Source organism: Mustela putorius, unplaced genomic scaffold (assembly GCF_011764305.1).
Source record: "Mustela putorius furo isolate JIRA1106 unplaced genomic scaffold, ASM1176430v1.1 tig00003834_pilon_pilon_pilon, whole genome shotgun sequence".
Classification (NCBI taxonomy): Eukaryota; Metazoa; Chordata; class Mammalia; order Carnivora; family Mustelidae; genus Mustela; species Mustela putorius.
In genome coordinates this window covers 44,265,556-44,284,317 of record NW_025421987.1, presented here as the reverse complement: position 1 = coordinate 44,284,317, position 18,762 = coordinate 44,265,556, and the positions used below count along the sequence as shown (strand labels likewise).

The 18,762-nt window shown below is 40.2% G+C and overlaps 1 protein-coding gene across 4 annotated transcripts in view; it reads right to left on the bottom strand.

Moving 5' to 3' along the window:
• Positions 1-1,905: 1,905 nt before the first annotated feature.
• Positions 1,906-18,762, bottom strand: part of POGLUT1 (protein O-glucosyltransferase 1) — a 30,253-nt gene continuing 13,396 nt past the window's right edge. The window contains exons 5-12 of one of the 4 annotated variants that reach the window (XR_006609102.1): positions 18,071-18,192; positions 11,988-12,047; positions 10,081-10,180; positions 8,068-8,126; positions 6,841-7,008; positions 4,660-4,716; positions 4,452-4,541; positions 4,074-4,196 (exon numbers count right to left, since the gene is read on the bottom strand). Coding sequence is in view for 2 of the 4 variants with exons in the window: in XM_004772818.3 (XP_004772875.1) it covers positions 4,040-4,196; positions 4,660-4,716; positions 6,841-7,008; positions 8,068-8,126; positions 10,081-10,180; positions 11,988-12,047; positions 18,071-18,192 (723 nt within the window). In the remaining 2 variants the exon portion in view is untranslated. Of the gene's footprint in view, positions 4,197-4,451; positions 4,542-4,659; positions 4,717-6,840; positions 7,009-8,067; positions 8,127-10,080; positions 10,181-11,987; positions 12,048-18,070; positions 18,193-18,762 lie in introns of all 4 variants that reach the window. The other 3 variants (XM_004772818.3, XR_006609103.1, XM_004772820.3) reach the window with 3 other exon arrangements.

Here is an 18,762-nt window from a genome sequence, read left to right as displayed (position 1 = left end):
GAGGGAGGGCTTGGAATTGTGGAGCAAAGATGTTGGGCAGTTACTACTTAAGTCATTTGTATACAACTCAAATGTCCCCAGGACTCACTACCCCATAGATACAAATGATGTCATATTAACAGGTAAATTTCACTAACTCCAGAGCTGCCTTCTCTGCTTCTTTGGTTAACTTTGGGAGCCTCATTTGTAAGGTTTTGCCATTTAGTAGTACCTCAAGAAGTCCCCAGACCTTTTGTAACTGCTCACTGTTGCTGCTATTCTATCTCAGTTCCTCAGTTCCACCTTCTGTCACACTCCTGCTTCTCCAAGTCCCCAGGTCTTACTTTTTCTTACCACTAGAGAAATACTTTCCTTACTCTGTGATCTGGCCTTTTTGAGGGGTCTCAGAACAACGCCGAGTCAAAACGTGTTATGAGGTTTGCTTGGATTATTGTTTAAAAACAGCTTTCTCCTTCTTGCACATGCCTTTGCCATCAGAGTAAAGGCATCAAGGAGGGATTTCACTGTAGTCACCACACTATCTGGAACCACCATTCTCCTATCCTCAGCCCTTGTTGCTGAGTTCTACTCATGGAACTCAATTAACTTCTTCCTCCATTGTGAACTTTCTCTCAGGAGTCGAAAATTTCCCTTTCCCTGCTAGGTTCACCAGATACTGCCTTGCTATATATGTTACAGTTTCTTGTATTACATGTGACATAAACTGTTTTCATAAGTAGAAAAAATGAATTTTTAGAACTCTCAAGAACCACTTCACTTACTCATCCCACAAAGCATAACTCAAATTTTACCTCTATGAAGATTCCCATCTGCATTAGATGGAAATTTCTTCCTCCTCTGAACTCCAAATTCACATTGTCTGCAAGAGTAACTGGCCTTATGATTAAGGCATCATGTCACTTTAATCACATTCTGCCTGTGATGCCTCTCATATTGTTTTTTACTTTATCATCTCAACTACAGAGTCCCTTGAGGTTAGGGAGCCTGTTGTAAACTTTTTTTTTTTAATCTCCCACTGTTTGTGCATAGTAGATGCTCAAAAAGTATTTGATAAATATTGAATGATTTGTCTTACTCACAGCACTTTATCTCTGGATGCAGTAGGATTATCTTAACTGATGGCATATTTAGATGAATGAGAAGATGGGTTTTTGTGTACTTCTGTGTGTTCTTGTTTGTAGTCAGTGTAGGGGTCAAGGGTAGGGAATTACCTCTTTGGAGCCGAACCAAAGGAACCCATTAAACTTTTTTCTCTTGGGAAGCTCAGCCTGAGAGACGGAGTATGACAGTATCTGGAACTGCCCATAGTAGCACTCTAGAGCAGTCCAAAATTCTTATTGAGTTGTAGTTCCTGGGTTGCCCTACTTTCTATCCCTCTAGCTCTAGGAATTCTGTTTAAATTCTTTGAGATGCCCTCATATGCTTCTAATAAGTTCTTTTGCTTTAACTAGCTGGAAGTTTCTCTTCCTGGCAACTAGGAGAACCTGAATGCCACAATAAAGTAAGGTGAGACACTAATGATGTCATACAGAGGATACCCTCCAGATAAAGAAAGGAAAAGCATTACTTGTGTCACCCATGTATCCCACTTATTCAAATAAACTATTCTTTTTTCTAAGAAAAGTATGCCCTTTAGCACTCTGAGGAGGAAAGGTGATGTGGGACCCAGCCATGTTTTTTATTTTTTGTTTTTAAGATTTTATTTATTCATTTATTTTGCAGGGGTGGGCAGTGCTTAGGGAGAAGGAGAGGCAGAGAATCTCAAGCAGACTCCACACTAGGTGTGGACTCAATCTCAGACCATAAGATCATGACCTGAGCGGAAACCAAGAGTCAGATGCTCAACTGAATGAGCCACTCAGGCACCCCAAGACCTAGCCAGCATTAACAACAGACAACAACAAGTTTCAAAAGCCATGGGGATAAAAATTATTTTCAAATTTTCAAAAACATACATACATTTTTCTTATTATTACACACCATCTTCACACCACCTACACTGAGGTAAACAGAGAAGTATAAAATCTGAATAACATTTCCTGAATTTAAATACAAAGATGCCCTTATTGACTGTTCAAAGAGCAGATAAGAATCTGCATTGCTCCAACTCTTACAGTCTTGTCTAGACCCCCTTAGGAGCCAATGGCTAGTCTACCTGTAAATAGGATCTAGTCAAGTCAACTGCCTTCATCCATCCATCCATCCACCCACCCATTCATTCTTCCAATAATTCTTTGTATCTACTGTGCGAGGCACTGTACTGGATAATAGAGACATCAAGATGAGTAAAACATGATTTCCTACCCATCAAGAAGCCCCCAGAACAGAAACAGAAATAGTCAAATAATTACAGTGCGATGTGATGTTATAAAACAGGCATGAGCAAAGTTTTATGATAGCCCCTAATTGCCCAGAGGAATGAAAGAAAAGATTCAGAGATGGGATGCTTGAACTGGGACTTGAAGCAAAATGGGAAATTCCCAGGGAAATGCAGTTTCAGCTCCTAATCCAAAGGACAGAAAATTGTTTTTAGTTTTATGACAGGAAAATTAAAACACAGAGAGAAAGAGAACATCTACTGGCCTCCTACTGACAAGGCAAAACTACAGTACAACTCAGAAATCCAGACTGCTTATCGCTAGACTTCTAGCATCTAAAGACATGGTCCCCATGAATTTTTAATACTTGGAAACAAAACATCCAACTTTAAATGTCTCCCTTATTTTATGCAATGCTCTTACCAAGGATAGTCATCTCCTCTAAGAAAGTCCTCAGACTTAAACTTTTGTGGAAGGAAGTTTAAAAAGCCAAATACATTTCTCACTAATGGAATAAAATCCCTGATTTTATATGACTGAACCTCACGTCTATTAATTTTGAAACCAACTAATACTGAACAGTTCTTAAGCAAAGGAAGAGTTGATTTCAATGTGGAAAAGTTGGCTTAAGGGACAAGGGTGGTTCTGAGTAACCAGACACTGTGGGTTTTCATCCAAAAAGTTTTCTTCATTTTTAACTAAGTTAGAAAGAGCATCCTGAGAGATTAAACTACTACCCAAATATGTCTTTCAAAAAGGGAGGAAAGGGGAAAGGAGGTACTGAAATATCTCTGACATAAGTTAAGTGCTCAAGTTGGACGGTCTCAACTCCCAATGTAACATTTCATAGGTGGAGACTCCTTGAGGTCCCTGCACACCTTTGAGGATATGGACTGCTGCCAATCTAAAGAGGAAAAAATATTAAGGGTGTGCAAGGAGTGAAGAAGAGCTGCTGTTCTATGCACAGCTTCATTAAAGAGGACTACTTCCTAAATTTATTAAGAGGCTTTTGTCTTTTTTTTTTTTTAAATAGAGAAACATGTGTGTGAAGGCACAGAAGGGGAAAACTTGATCCAATTGCAATAATTACTCATACAATTGGCCCCTTTCTCTGTAGCATTATATAAACCTCCTGAGTACCAAAAAGCTTATGGTTTTACAAGAGAACTGCCCCATCATTGCATGGTACAACTACTGCTTCCTTAGACCTTTCAAGAAATGATCCCCAGGTGTTTTTCACAAACCCTATAAGACCTCCTACATTAAAATACAATGACAGAGATCAAACCTAGAATAACTGCAGAACTGCGGTGGTGATGGGTTGTACTAGTGCCAAATGATTAATTTTTCTGTTCCAAATAAGGGGGCAAAGTATCATCCCACAGATGCAGTCAGTTTCACAGTGATGAACATACACGTATGGATATCTGTAGGCACAAGCTGGGATTGGTCTTAAGAAAATAAAAAGTAGAATTGGGTTCAAAACCCACGTCTCATGATTCCTCGTCCTTATTCAGCCAAAGCATTGAGCTGCTTCATGTCTGCATCATACACATTTTGGATCTTTCTTGAGAGTGGCTCTGGGTGCAGCATGATAAGGAAAACCAGTTATTTGGCTTGATAACAGTATTCAAGGTAGAGGTACCACACTCACGGGAAGCTTCTCAACACGGGCTCTCTGAGGGCTGCTGCCAGGAAGGACTGTGGTCCGATGATGACTACTAGAGTTCAGTTTTCAAAATTTTGGGAATAATCTGATCATAGCCTTTCCTTCTTGTTACATTGTAAGACAGGAATTTAGAGTATTCAGTCAATAGGCTCTCCCAGTAACAGGTGACATCTTCCATCTGCAAGTGATTCATAATAAACTGGCTTCCCCTAGAAATAAGATTAACAAGAACATTTAAAGCACAGCACTTGATAGTACTAATAGCTTATATGTGGCTGCTTACCTTGTGTCAAGCACCGTTCAGAATGCTTATGCTTTATGTGAATTAAATCTTGATTCTCAGAGCCAACCCTATAGATATCCTAAGCCACACATATGCACTTAGCCATAAAACTTAAATTTTTTTTCTTAAAAACAAACACATACAGAACGAATGCTCAGAAATTCTGTACTTGTTTAATTACCTCAAAGATTTCAGTCTACTTTGATAAAAGATGGGCTTGGGACATGTGAATGTGTGTCTTCCTTCTGGACAGCTTTAATTCTGATTATCTCTGTATAGTGAGGATGAAATCCAGATATTACCATGATAACAATATTCATACACCTTTAGCTGGGGCAAAATGGGGATAATAAAGTAAAATAGAAAAAGGAAAAATGAGCAGAACTTACCTTTCAGCAATTTGTTGAGCCACATCATCATTTGCTTTTACAAAATGCAACAACTCCCTAAAATTGAAAGAATTATTAGACTCTGAAATATAGACCAAACTAAGAAAGAAAGACCATATATATACTGACACAAAAATAGACAAATAGGTCAATGGAATAGAATAGAGAACCCAAAAATGGACCCACAGCTCTATGGTCAACTAATCTTCAACAAAGGAAAGAACATCCAGTGGAAAAAAGACAGTCTCTTCAACAAATGAACAGCTACATGCAGAAGAATGAAACTGGGTCACTTCCTTACACCATACACAAAAATAAATTCAAAATGGATGAAAGACCTAAATGTGAGACAGAACAGAGGCAGAGACCTCTTTGACCTCAGCTGTAACAACTTATTAAACGTGTTACTGGAGGCAAAGGAAACAAAAGCCAAAATGAATTACCGGGGACCTCATCAAGATAAAAAGCTTCTGCACAACAAAGGATACCATCAACAAAGCTAAAGGCAGACTATGGAATGGGAGAAGATATTTGCAAATGACATACCTGATAAAGGATAAATCTAAAGAATTTACCACACTCAATACCCAAAACCAAATAATCCAATTAAGAAATGGGCAGAAGACATAATTGACACTTTTCCAAAGAAGACATCCAGATGGAAACAGACACATGCAAAGATGCTCACATCACTCATCCTCAGGGAAATACAAGTCAAAACCACAATGAGATACCACCTCACACCTGTCAGAATGGCTAAAATTAACAACACAAGAAACAACAGGTGTTGGCAAGGATGTGGAGAAAGGGGGACACTCTTGCACTGTTGGTGGTAATGTAAACTGCTGCAGCCACTCTGGAAAACAGTATGGAGTTTCCTCAAAAATTTAAAAACAGAACCACCCAATATCCTAGCAATTACCCTACTAGGTATTTACCCAAAGGATACAAAAATACAGATTTGAAGGGGTACATGCCCCCTAATGTTTAAAACAGTATTATCAACGCTAGACAAACTAATGTCCATCGACTGATGAATGCATAAAGAAATTGTGGTATATATACAAAATGGAATATTATTCAGCCATCAAAAAGAATGAAATCTCGCCATTTGTCATGATGTGGATAGAGCTATAGTGTATTATGCTAAGTGAAATAAATTAGCCAGAGAAAGACAAACACCATATGGTCTCACTCATATGTGGAATTTAAGAAAGAAAAGAGATGAACATACGGGATGGGGGGAAAGTAAAAACGGAGAGAGTGAAACAAACCATAAGTGACTCTTAACAACAGAAAACAAATTGAGGGTTGACGGAGAGAGGTGCAGGGTGGATAGGCTTGATGGGTGATGGGTATTAAAGAGGGCACTTGCTGTGATGAGCACTGTGTGTTGTATGTAAGTGATGAATCATTAAATTCTACTCTAGAAACCAATATTGCACTGTATGATAACTAACAAAATTTGAATAATTTGAAAAATAAAAACAATTCCTTAAATTTGAAAAGAAGAAAGAAAGAAAGACCATAGACTGAGATCTACAATTAATCTCTAGAGAGGTAGATAATGGATTATTTCTTCTTTGAAGCAAAAAAGAAATATTTAGATATTAGAGTCTCCTCAGGACCAATACAAGGACAACAAAAGCCCACACAGGCTAAAGGCAACCTGTTGTAGATCTGGGACATACTTGAGAAAATAGAGAAATGTTCAATGATACACATCAAAAATTAGCAGTGAAGAAAAATGTCCCTTTGGTCTCCTGCTCTCACCCCCAGAAAAGGGCACTGGGCTTACCTTTCTGGCCCCCTTCCATATCTCTTCTTAGTTCCTCACATGTGAGAAAATTTGCCTCTGATTCAGTGGGATCAGTTCTCACATTGTATCTGAAAGTCCCTTTGACAATATAACATCTAATATCCCTGCCTTTAGTCTTGGAGAGATAAGAGCTTTTCTACTGCGTACCGTCTGAATGTTACATTTCATACTAGCATTAGAGAACTTTTTCAAATTAAATCTCGCTTATAGCCTAGCTGAATAGTGACACTATAAATGTAAACCAAGTGAGGAGAAAAAGCTTTCAAGGGAAAAAGTCATCAGTAGTAAATGTCTTAAATGGCGGGGTCTAGAGGCAGACTGTGGAAATCATTAGGCACTCTGCTAAGGGGAGGGCCACTCACTGGACATTAGAGAGATCTGTTTTGACGGGGATATAATGAACCCACGGCTTCAGTTGTGGATAGAAGAATTCAAGCCACTCATCACCCACATGGAAAACAAGGGAGCCACACAGGAAGAGGTGTTTGAACCGGAAACTTGCAGCTACACCGCGAAAATTAAACAGATACCTGGGAATGAAAGAGCAAGATATACTTGATCCTACAGGTCTGTTACCACAAATATGATCTTTTTCTTAACCAACTGAGCCACCCAGGCGTCCCAATATGATCTTTTTCTTATTCCCTCCTCCCCTTCTCGCCTTTTATGACCCCTCTCCCCTCCCTTTCTAGTTCCAGTTTTCCAGAACACATCCACATGTCCCTGTGGGTTTCCTGGGGCTACTGGCTATTCCAGGGAATGTCAGGGAGAGGGGGGAAAGGAGGATTCTTTCTCCAGACAGAGCTAGATAGGGCCACGAGCTGGGAGCTAGACAGAGACACTAGCCTCAGATGGAGACAGGGCCCTACACTTTCCTACAAGCTTTCCTGGGCCTAATGTCTCTAACGAGTCATGGCTCCCCCAAACCTTGTTTTTCCCATATGGTATTCCACCAAAAGCCTCGATTGTTCCCTGTTCCCTCTTCTTCTGAAGTCTGGAGAAGACAGTCAGGCATACATAACCAATCTTCAAAGAAATACCCTCTGGGAAAAAGCTACCTGAGAACACTTTCTTTTCAACATTTCTTATGCACCCCTGTCTCCAACTAGAGCTGCTTCTACCCTATACTTCCCACTCTGCAGTGTAATTAGCATTTACCTCTCTGAATCCCCCTTCTTCCTCCTGACCTGGCTTTACCTGTTCACCTAATCCTTAGTCCTGGCATTGAATTATAATATTCCAGTTACATATGCTTTATTCATTTTGAAATGTAAACCCTTCTTAGCCTGATAACTACTTCATCTGATTTCAGCTCTTGCTTGGATGTGGAGAGAGGGAATCCCACCACTTTACTTACTGGCAGCAAGGTCTATGGAGGCAGGGACCATTATTATCATCGTCTCTGTGGTTCCTACAGAACCCAGCAGAGAGCCTTGTGCACCTGGCATGGTCTCAGTAAACAACAACCAAATGAATGAACAGGACTTTCATAAACCCCAGCTGGGCCCGAGTATTGAAGTTGTTCCCCAAAATGAAGCTATTCCAAATGCAACAGGGAAGCCAAGAGTCAGGAGTCCTGGAAGTCTTACTTGTATTTGCAGTGATCCACAAGATGGACATCCTTAGCAGCTGGCTTCCCCAAGGTATCCTTTAAGTAAAAAAGAAGTGATTAGTATTGAGTGTGGTAGTATTTATTGAAGACCACAGCGCAGCAAGCACTGTTGAGCATTCCATCAACATGACCTCATTTCAGTATCCTGAATAAACACGTTCAGAGATATTATTATCTTATTTTATAGCTGAAGAAGCCTTGAAAAGTTGGGAGACTTGCTTGGGAGCACCAGGGCCTAAGGAGAAGAACAAGGGTTTTAACCCAGGGCCTGTCTGATTTTAGAGTTTAAGCTCCCGGGGTCATGTGGCTCCTTCTCTGAACTTAGAGGTCTTCACCTACAGCATGTTTGATGTTGTGTAAATTATACATAGAGGACGTTACAGGTGGTGGCTAGCAGGCTTGGAGGTGTAACCCACACACAGATTTCACTGGGGATGCAAAGTATTTAAAAATAAAAATTCAAACTATTGCCAACACTCACAGGTGGCAAGCTATTTCTTACAAAAATCCAGATTTCCAAGTTTCCTTATGAAAAAAAAAAAAAAAAAAAAAAGGAAGATCTGGTAAACTGGGTTCCTATTCATTTGGCAGCAATGACTGGACCTTTAGTGCTCTCTCCTGCTTACTCCTGTGGCCCCAGGGTCATTTGAGTTTGAGACCCCCATCTATATTCCAGCTATCCTGCCAGACGGTAAACGTCTTAATGAAAGAAATAAGTCTGGTTTGCTTTCTCAGGTTCCCACAGTAGAGGCTGTGCTGAATGGATACCTTTTTCATATTCTTGTTTTTCAACATAGGTTCTTAAACTTTGGTCCCGTTTGATTAACACTATCAAATAGTACATCTCAGATATGCTTAGTTGTCCCACAAGAAGTTTAAAACTGTTTTCTTATCATCCTCATGTGGTACATGGAAATTTCCAATGAGGACATTTAGGATTTAAAGTTCTTTCAACAAGGCAAGAAGTCATAGATTTAAAAGGACAAAGATAAACTCCAACCTGACTGTCTCCACCTTACAATTCACCTCCCTGAATCCCCCCACCTCCTCCTCCCAACCTGATTTTACCTGTTCACCTAATCCTTAGTCCTGGCATTGAATTATAATATTTCAATTACATATGTTTTATTAATTTTGAAATGTAAACCCTATTTTCAAACAAATGAAGATGCCTGGACTGCATCCCAGAGACCTCTCTGATTGGATTCTACTGTCAGAGTTGAGAACCACTGGTTTAAACCAGGGGTTGGGGGCGCCTGGGTGGCTCAGTGGGTTAAGCCTCTGCCTTCGGCTCAGGTCATGATCCCAGGACCCTGGGATTGAGCCCCACATCGGGCTCTCTGCTCAGCGGGGAGCCTGCTTCCCTCTCTCTCTCTCTCTGCCTGCCTCTCCATCTACTTGTGATTTCTCTCTGTCAAATAAATAAATAAACCAGGGGTTGGCAAACACAGGCCAGATCTGGACCACTGCTTATTTTTGTATACAACCTCTAAACTAAGGATATTTTACATTTCAAGTGCTTGAAAAATATCCAAAGAATATTTATGACATGTAGAAATTACATGAAATTCAAATTTCTGTGCCATAAATAAAGTTTTATTGGAACACAGCCAGGCTCATTCATTTACATATTGTCTCTGACTACCTTCACCTGTGATGGCAGAGTTAAGAAACTACAACAAGCCCATTCAATCCACAAAGCCTAAAATATTCACCATCTGGCCCTTTGCATAAAAAGTTGGTGTCCTCTGGTTTAAACCTTCAAAGTGGTAAAAAACAAAACAAAAACACTACTCATAATACGGCCCAGAAAAGCAACGTGAGTTTGAGAAAATAATAATTTACATATATACTAATACTGGTTTGTGGAACTTTCTCTACATTTATCTACCACTGAAAGGAAACCTAATCTGGAATTCTACCCAGGTGGCAATGTTCTTCGAATGAGAATGTTCACTGCTCTGGTTCTATTGAGATGACTGGTGATTACTTTCATAGATTTCCAGGCCTGGTTTTTGGTATATTCTGCGTCAACAAGCTTTGGATTTTTCCGAGATAGAAGAATGAGAGGATCTCGTTCTGGACTTGTCCTGTAAAAAGAGACATGTGACATAAAACAATGTGTCCCACACTGGAATACTCTTCCCAATCTCTGAAAGGTAAGCAATGCAATTACCATACACAGAGATGGATAACTTATTGGTTATTTTAACAGCAGAGGAGGGGGTTACTGGGCCCTATGGCATATAGTTGTTCCTGGCTATTCTCTACTTTACCCTTCAGGGACAGAGAATATTGGGCCCTTTTTTGCTTGCATCTAATCTTTAAGATTATGTTGTTCTGGTCACTACAGACATATCCCAGGGAATGAGTTTCCTTTTAGCAGGGTTCATGAAACCTCTATAATCATTAGTATGCACAGGTCTGTGACTAGCGTGATCACCCCTCCCCCAAATAGCTACATGACTTTTGTTGTCTGTGTTCCGTATGGTCCAACACAATATTTAAATTAAAAAGAAAACTGAAGGGGTCCCTGGGTGGCTCAGTGGGTTAATCCTCTGCCTTCACCCAGGTCATGACCTCAGGGTCCTGGGATCAAGCCCCACGTCAGGCTCTCTGCTCAGCGGGGAGCCTGCTTCCCCCTTCTCTCTATGCCTGTCTCTCTGCCTATCTATGATCTCTGTCTGTCAAATAAATAAATAAAATATTAAAAAAAAAAAAAAAGAAAACTGAAGGGCTTAAAAACCTGAAGATTATATGTAGAAAAAGTCCTAGCTATGGTGCAAGTTACAGATGGTCTTGACATTTGAGGGGTCCTAGAGTTCCTGTGGACCACTCTCTAGAAAAGTGTCCATATCCCCATATAATTTATAGGCAGTCCTAGAACTGTTCAAGCCCACATAAAGTCCCAAGTTAAGAAGCTGTGATCTCAAGATCTGAGAATCAGAGAAGTTGATAAGGACCAGTGAACAGTGGCTGCTGGGCCCGTCTGCATTCTCAAGTTCACTGCCCAAGTAAATAGAAGGTGTGATCTCCAAGAAAGACTGACCGGGAAATCAACAAAACCTTTCTCCTTGTTGTGTTCATGTATACAGGAGAGATTCATCATGTATCTGCATGCTAGGTACTGTTCTTGGCACTGGAGATGCAGGTCTGAGCAACATGGAGAGGGTGCTTGCCTAGCATTTCTCTCTCCCTCCTCCTCCCTTTCTTCCCTGCTTCTGTTTCCATTTCCACCAGTCTCAGTCAGTGCTTTCCACCACTATTTAGCAGCCCCATGGCCTCATGAGAAAGACAAGAGAACCGGTAACGGTTCCTGCTCTGCCATTACCTAGCAGAGTGACTAGCAGAGGGCCAGGTCAGAAGCTCCCTATAGAAAATTATAATCTCTGAGGCAAGAGGACAACTCAGCTGTTCTCTTCAGCATGTACTTGATGCCCAACACACTCAGGGCACTCTGTTAATACCTGTTGAATGACTAGATAAATGAACTTTACTTCTTTCAATTTCAGTTCAATTAAGAGTGACTTAGGCAAGAGGCACTTGGGTGGCTCAGTCAGTTAAGCATTGATTTGGGCTCAAGTTAGGATCTCAGGTTGTGAGATCAAGTCCTGAGTCAGGCTCCTTGCTGGGCATGGAGACTTAATATTCTCTTCCTCTCCCTCTGCCTACCCCCTCTCCCCAGCTGGAATGCATGTGTGCTCTCTCTTTAAAAAAAAAAAAAAAAAAAAAGGTGATTTGGGCAAATAATCTGAGTTCTTCTCTCATCTAAAATTCTATGATTCTACATTTACTTTTTAGCTATCCTAGCTTTCTCCTTGAACTACAGTTCTTCACACCTTCAAAATTACTTGTATCTTACAAATATCTTTGTAAAATATCAGAAAATACAGTCACCTTGATCCTCGGAAATATGCTGTAGAATTTTTCTTTTTCCATGGCCACTGTGCTGCTGACCTAAAATTAGATTTCAATTAGTTTCTGTTTTTCTCTTAACTATATGAGGATGTGTTTTAACCATTTCTGAAGATTAGTTCAGAACTTTACATTTTCAATGAAGTCTGACCCAGGCTCTCAAAAGAAAAAGTCCTCAGTGACAGTTTATTACCCTTTGTTGTTACTTCACTCCTTTGGAGATGCTAGCCAATAATATCTACAATCCATACCTCCATTAATAAATTAACAACACTGAAAGAGAAGTTCCCAGGGCACCTGGGTAGCTCAGTCAGTTAAGAATCTGACTCTTGATTTCAGCTCAGGTCATGATCTCAGAGTCCAAAGACCGAGACTCACATCAGGCTCACACTCAGTGGGAAGTTGCCTTGAGATTCTCACTCTCCCTCTGCCTCACTCCCACTCAGGCACCTGCACATGCATTCTCTCTCTAAATAAACAAAATCTAAAAAAAAAAAAAAAAAAAAACCAAACAAACCAAAACTCCTAAGTTCTAAATGACACGTTTAGGGCCGTTAAATGCATTACAGTGAGGATTTCTTCTCTACTTTAACTAGAGTGCTGCTATTGATAAATTTAACAGGCAAAGAGAATTGCAGAAAATATCAGAAACTGAATTAAAGGCAAGAAAGCAAATCACTCCTGGACTTCAGTGTTTGGAGGCACATGCAGTATCACTAGAAATCTGCCTGTTGTTCCAAAGCATCCTGGTACTCTTGAGACTGTACGAAGTGCTCCATCAAAGTCCCTGAAACTCAGTCTCAGTACACATTACCGTGACCAGCTTTCCTGGCTGAAACTGCTAGCTCACGGATGCATCATTCTTAACTTCCTTCGTAGGGACCCTGCACAGAAGTTGCCCAGTGTCTTCCCTGAAAAAGGTGGGGAAGGGCTGAACTGGAGTTAATAAGGGATTGGTGGGTTACTTACCATAACAAAGAGACTCAGGATATAAACTTGTTAGGTAGAGATACTTTTAGATACATAAATGTCACATTATTCATTTTCTCTCAGCTGAGAGCATTGCTCATTTTCCTGGCCTATCTTAGAGCTTTCTCTTGCTGGACCATCTTTACCCGGTTCTCCAAGCCAAGGCCAGAATGATCTATCCTGTGCTTCATATGCCCTCCCCCCACAACAGAAACACCATAATTCTGGGTTATTTTTGTTTTGTGAGATTTTTTTTTTTTTAGTGGAAAAAAAGGATATATCCTCATCATAGAAAATTCTAAAGGAAAAGCATAAAGTAAAAGTGAAAAAAAAAATCATCTTGAACCTTCCCAATCCCACTTTTAGCAATTTAACGTTTTTTTTTTGTTTGTTTGTTTGTTTTTATTTATTTACTTGAGAGAGAGATAGTGAGAGAGAGCATGAATGAGGAGAAGATCAGAGAGAGAAGCAGACTCCCCATGGAGCTGGGAGTCCGATCGGGACTCGATCCCGGGACTCCAGGATCATGACCTGAGCCGAAGGCAGTCGTCTAACCAACTGAGCCACCCAGGCGTCCCGCAATTTAACGTTTTCACAAAGAATTTCGTTCCTGGGGTGGCTCAGTCATTATGTCTGCCTTCAGCTCAGGTCACAATCCCAGGGTTTTGGGATTGAGCCCCGCATCAGGCTCCCTGCTCGGTGGGAAGCCAGCTCTTCCACTCTTCCACTCCCCCTACTTGTATTCCCTCTCTCACTGTCTCTTTTTCTGTCAAATAATTAAATAAAATCTTAAAAAAAAAAAAAAAAAGAATTTCCTTCCAATCATTTCTCTATATCAGCAGTTCTCAACTGGTGGTGATTTTGCCCCTTTCTCCCAGAAGACATTTGGCCACAACCACAGACATTTTTGATTGTCACTACTGGGGGACTGCTAGCGGCATTCGGTAGACCAAGGATGCTAAATACCCTGCATTGCCCAGGGAAGCCCCCTGCAACAAAGAATGATCCAACCCCAATTTCTCAAACCAATATTGAGAAACCTTGCTCTACATAACAGAGATCCTATATATACATATATATGCTCATTCTCACAACCTCTTGAGGTGGGTTTTATTATCCATATTTTACAGTTGAGGTTCTTGAAAGGCTACATAGCCCAGAGTCACACAGCTCATAAGAGCCAGAGTTTGAACCCAGAGTCCCTTTACTTCATATTCATGTACAATATTCCATTTTACAACCATATCATAATTCACTTCATTACTTATTCATGGGCTTTTAAGAAGTTTCCAACCTTCCGCTTTAAGAAACAACACTGTAGGGACACCTGGGTGGCTCAGTTGGTTAAGCAGCTGCCTTTGGCTCGGGTCATGATCCCGGCATCCTGGGATCGAGTCCCACATCGGGCTCCTTGCTCAGCAGGGAGCCTGTTTCTCCCTCTGCCTCTGCCTGCCATTCTGTCTGCCTGTGCTTTCTCTCTCCCCCCTCTCTCTCTGATAAATAAATAAAATCTTAAAAAAAAAAAAAGAAAGAAAGAAAGAAAGAAAGAAAGAAACAACACTGTAGTGACAATCTTCGTGTACATATCTTTACATACTTGTCTAATTAACTCTTTGGGATAAATTCTAGAAGTGAAATGGCTGGGTCAAAGACATAAACATTTTATATTTTGATATATGTTGCCAAACTACCTAACAAAAAAGTATCAATTTACACTGAAATTTTGAGTATAAATGTCCTTAGTCCCTGGGAAAGCTGCATTTTATATACACAGACTTTGTGCCATTTCTGTTTTCTCTCTCCATCATTCTTTCTACCCACCTACCTACCCCTCAAAAGACCTATGTTGGGACTTTTTTCCCTAGGCTAGTGTTAAAAGTGGCACCCTCATGCTGACTCAGACCTCTTTTATTATCACCCTGTGACAGTACAGACAGAAATCTTTAACTCTACAGAAACATGGAACTCTTCTACAGAGTAAAAAGTCAGTCAGTGGGGACAAACTCCCAAAAGGCTAGGAAAATAGAAAAATAGCAGGCAGGCATCAATGCAGATAAACTAGCAGATTATTAAAGTTTCACATTAAGAAATGAAATCACAGGGCACCTGGGTGGCTCAGCAGGTTGAGCCTCTGTCTTCGGTGCGGGTCATGGTCTCAGGGTCCTGGGATCAAGCCCAGCATCGGGCTCTCTGCTCGGCAGGGAGCCTGCTTCCCCCTCTCTCTCTCTGCCTGCCTCTCTCTGCCTACCTGTGATCTCTCTCTGTCAAATAAATAAATAAAATCTTAAAAAAAGAAAAAAAATAAATGAAATCACAGGGCTAGGGCTTCTGAATGGAAGGCTTTAAAAAATAAAATTGTAATTCTATGATCATACTTTTTAAAAAGATTTTATTTATTTGAGAGAGAGAGCATGGGAGAGGGGAGGGAAGGGCAGAGGAGAGGGAGAAGCAGACTCTCCACTGAGCAGGGGGCCTGATTCAGGGCTTGATTTGAGGACCCTGAGATCATGACCTGAGCTGAAGGCAGATGCTTAACGCACTAAGCCACCCAGACACTCCATAAATAAATTCAAATGAAGAAAAGAGGGGAAGATAACAAAAGCTTAGATTTTAAAACATAATCTATCTCTCTAAAAACTTCTTTATAGTTTACAAGGTAGGGGGAGGGCACAGTAACTACACAGTGGAGGAATTGCAACACCTTGACCAGGCGATCAAAATTAACATCTCCAAAGAGGCCTGGATGGACGCAAATCACTTAGGTAGGCCGGGGTGCAGGAGCCAAATCTAATCGTGAGGAAACAGACAAAACCAAATTGAAGAACATTCTATAAAATGTATAGCCTGCATTCTTCAAAATGTGAATGTTATGAAGGAGAAAGACAGACTGAGGAGCTGTTCAAGATCACAGGAAACTAAATAGACGTGACCACTAAACGCAACACATGAGCCTGGATTGTATCCTGTACTGGAGGCAGAATGAGCCACACCAGATACTACTGGCATAACTAAATGTTGTGCCAATATTGTTTCCTGAATTTGATCATTGCAGCATTGTTATAAAAGAGAATATTCTCGCTCTTAGGAAATACACACTAACATATTAAGATGTACAGATTCATAAGGTGCACAACATACCTGAAATAGTCCAGAAAAGAACAAATTGTACATGTATTACGTATGTAGCCTAAAAGTCTATCATAGAAAATAATGAGGTAAATTATTACCCACACAATGGAATATCATGCAACTGATAAAAATAATAAGGTTGTTTCATATGTACTAACATGGAAAGATTTCTAAGACACACTGACTAGTTGGCGGGAAAGTTGCCAACGTCAGACATATACATGTTTACAACCATGTATAGGTTTCATATCAGAAAAAAGCTTGCTTTTAAAGAATTAAGAAACAAAGTAGAGAGCGCCTGTCTGGCTCAGTTGGAAAGATCAGCATTCAAACTCAGATGATCTGTTTCAAGAGCCGTGAGAGTCTGACTCTTGATTCTGGGTCAAGTCATATCTCAGGGTTGTGAGACTGAGCACCTTGTCAGGCTCCACACTCAGCACAAAGCTTGCTTAAGAGTCTCTCCCCCTCCTTCTGCCCCTCCCTCAAGCTCACGCTCTCTCACTCTCTCTTATTAAAAAAAAAAAAAAAAGAAAAAAGTAGATGTATAACAGGTCAAAAAAGAGCTACAAAAAGGAAGAATGTGAAGGGTATTTGCAACTACCTGAAAAAGAAAAAAGGATTAGACAATTAAGACCAAGAATAACTTAAAGAAAAACTGGTTAAAGGCCTTATTACTTTTCCCTTTCAAAATTTGTCATTCAAAACCAAAATCTACATAGGAAATGATGGCCTCAATGTCTGGAGAGCACGCGTAAGATTAACTGGTAGTGCAGACACCTGGACTTCAGGCCTAGATTGGTTCCTGACCTTAACAATCTACTCAATCTCTCTGGGTCTTCCTTCCCTCATCTCTGAAATAAAGAGTTGAAAAGGACAATTTCCAGTTCTAGTTCTATGAAGTATGAGACCACAGTATCTTAAAAAATAATTTTGGGAGCTCCTGGGTGGCTCGGTCGATTAAGCATCTGATTTTGGCTCAGGTCATGATCTCAGGTCCTGGGATCAAGGCCCCACAATGAGCTCCATGCTCAGAGGGGAGGCTGCTTGTCCCTTTCCCTCTCCCTTTGCCCTTCTCCCCCAGCCCATGTGTGTGCATGAGTACACGTACTCTGTCAAATAAATAAATAAAATCTTTTTAAAAATTAATTTTCAAAATACACCTACTGAATAACAGACTCATTTTTTTTACCTGGTGGCTCTACTTGCCACTGAAGACTGCAGCCCTACCTGTTTCTCAGGACTCCAGCCTCACCTTTGACTCTCCAGCCACAGGTGACAGATATTTGTGGAAATAAAGTTGAATTAAATTTTTGCTTTCCCAATACTTGAGAAAGACCTATAATGACTGTATTTCTAGAAGTATGCTTATGAGGTACTGATGTTGATTGAATCGTTAATGCAAAATGTAGCCAGGTAAGAAATACCTACAGTTTGGATGACCCAGACAATCTAAATTCTGAAATGACAGCAGATCGATTCAACAGGCCCAGGCATGTCTCAGTCATGAATCAGGAAGATCCAGCATAAACTTGTAAGTGAGATACCTGTGGGACATCTCCACCCCCAGGACTTAGCTCTAAATTATAAAGTGCATTTATGTTCCTCCAAGTAATTCTCTATTCTCCTCCACAACATGGTCACTCATTTTTTTCTAATTATGGAAGGAATTAACTAGTATTTGGAGAATCTTAAAATACAGAAAAACTTAAAGAAGAAAAGAAAGGGCTCCTATAATCCTTTCCACAAAGGCACTTCTGACTTTAGGGTAGGTTCTTCTGCTCTTTTCCTATGGATATGTAAGTATGTTATACACATATAAAATTGCTTATGCTAGAAGAAATTTTTTAGTTTTGTTTTGTTTTTACTTAAAAGTTAGTCATTTTAAAGTAAATAATTATGTATACCCTACTGTTTATTTCAAGAAGACCCACAAAGAAGGACCAAAAAAACCTCTCTAAAGGACCTACCTTACCAGATCTTCCCTGAAGAGGTCCCACCGTCCAAGACCTGTAGGATAAATTGGCCAAACAGCGGGTCCCCCTTCCCAAAATGTCCAAGCAGGATACATGATATCATGGTACTCTGATGTCTTCAACAGAAACAGAAAGGGTTTCGAAATCAGTCTCAGACAGCGAAGAAGCAAACTACCGTCATGCTGCAGGATCTGGACAGAAGTCTTGATCTAGTATTAACAGTGCCACACATCTACTTTCCCTGGTCTGCCAAGTCTACACTCTAGATATTAAAAGGCAAAAATGACCATGGGTTAAAATTCATGGGCTCACTAATCCCAGAATTTGAAATCTCATTGAAAGTCAATTTTTCTAATTACCCAAAGTTCTGTTTTTCTAGAGGACATTATTATACTGTTAGGGTTTTTAGTTTAAGGGAAATGAAACACCTAACTCTGAATGATCATATAAATCTCTCATCTTTTAGTGGCTATTACACTTATAGTGTATACTGTATTACCAGTTCCTGATTATTTCCTAAGTGGGTCTTTTGAGAACAAGAATCACAGTGCGATGGTTAGGAGCATGGGCTCTTGAAACAGAACATCTGAGTTTGAATGCTGATCCTACCTCTTTCCAACTCCAGGCAAATTTTTCTATGCCTCAGTTTCCTTTTCTTTATGACAGGAGAAATAATAATACCAATA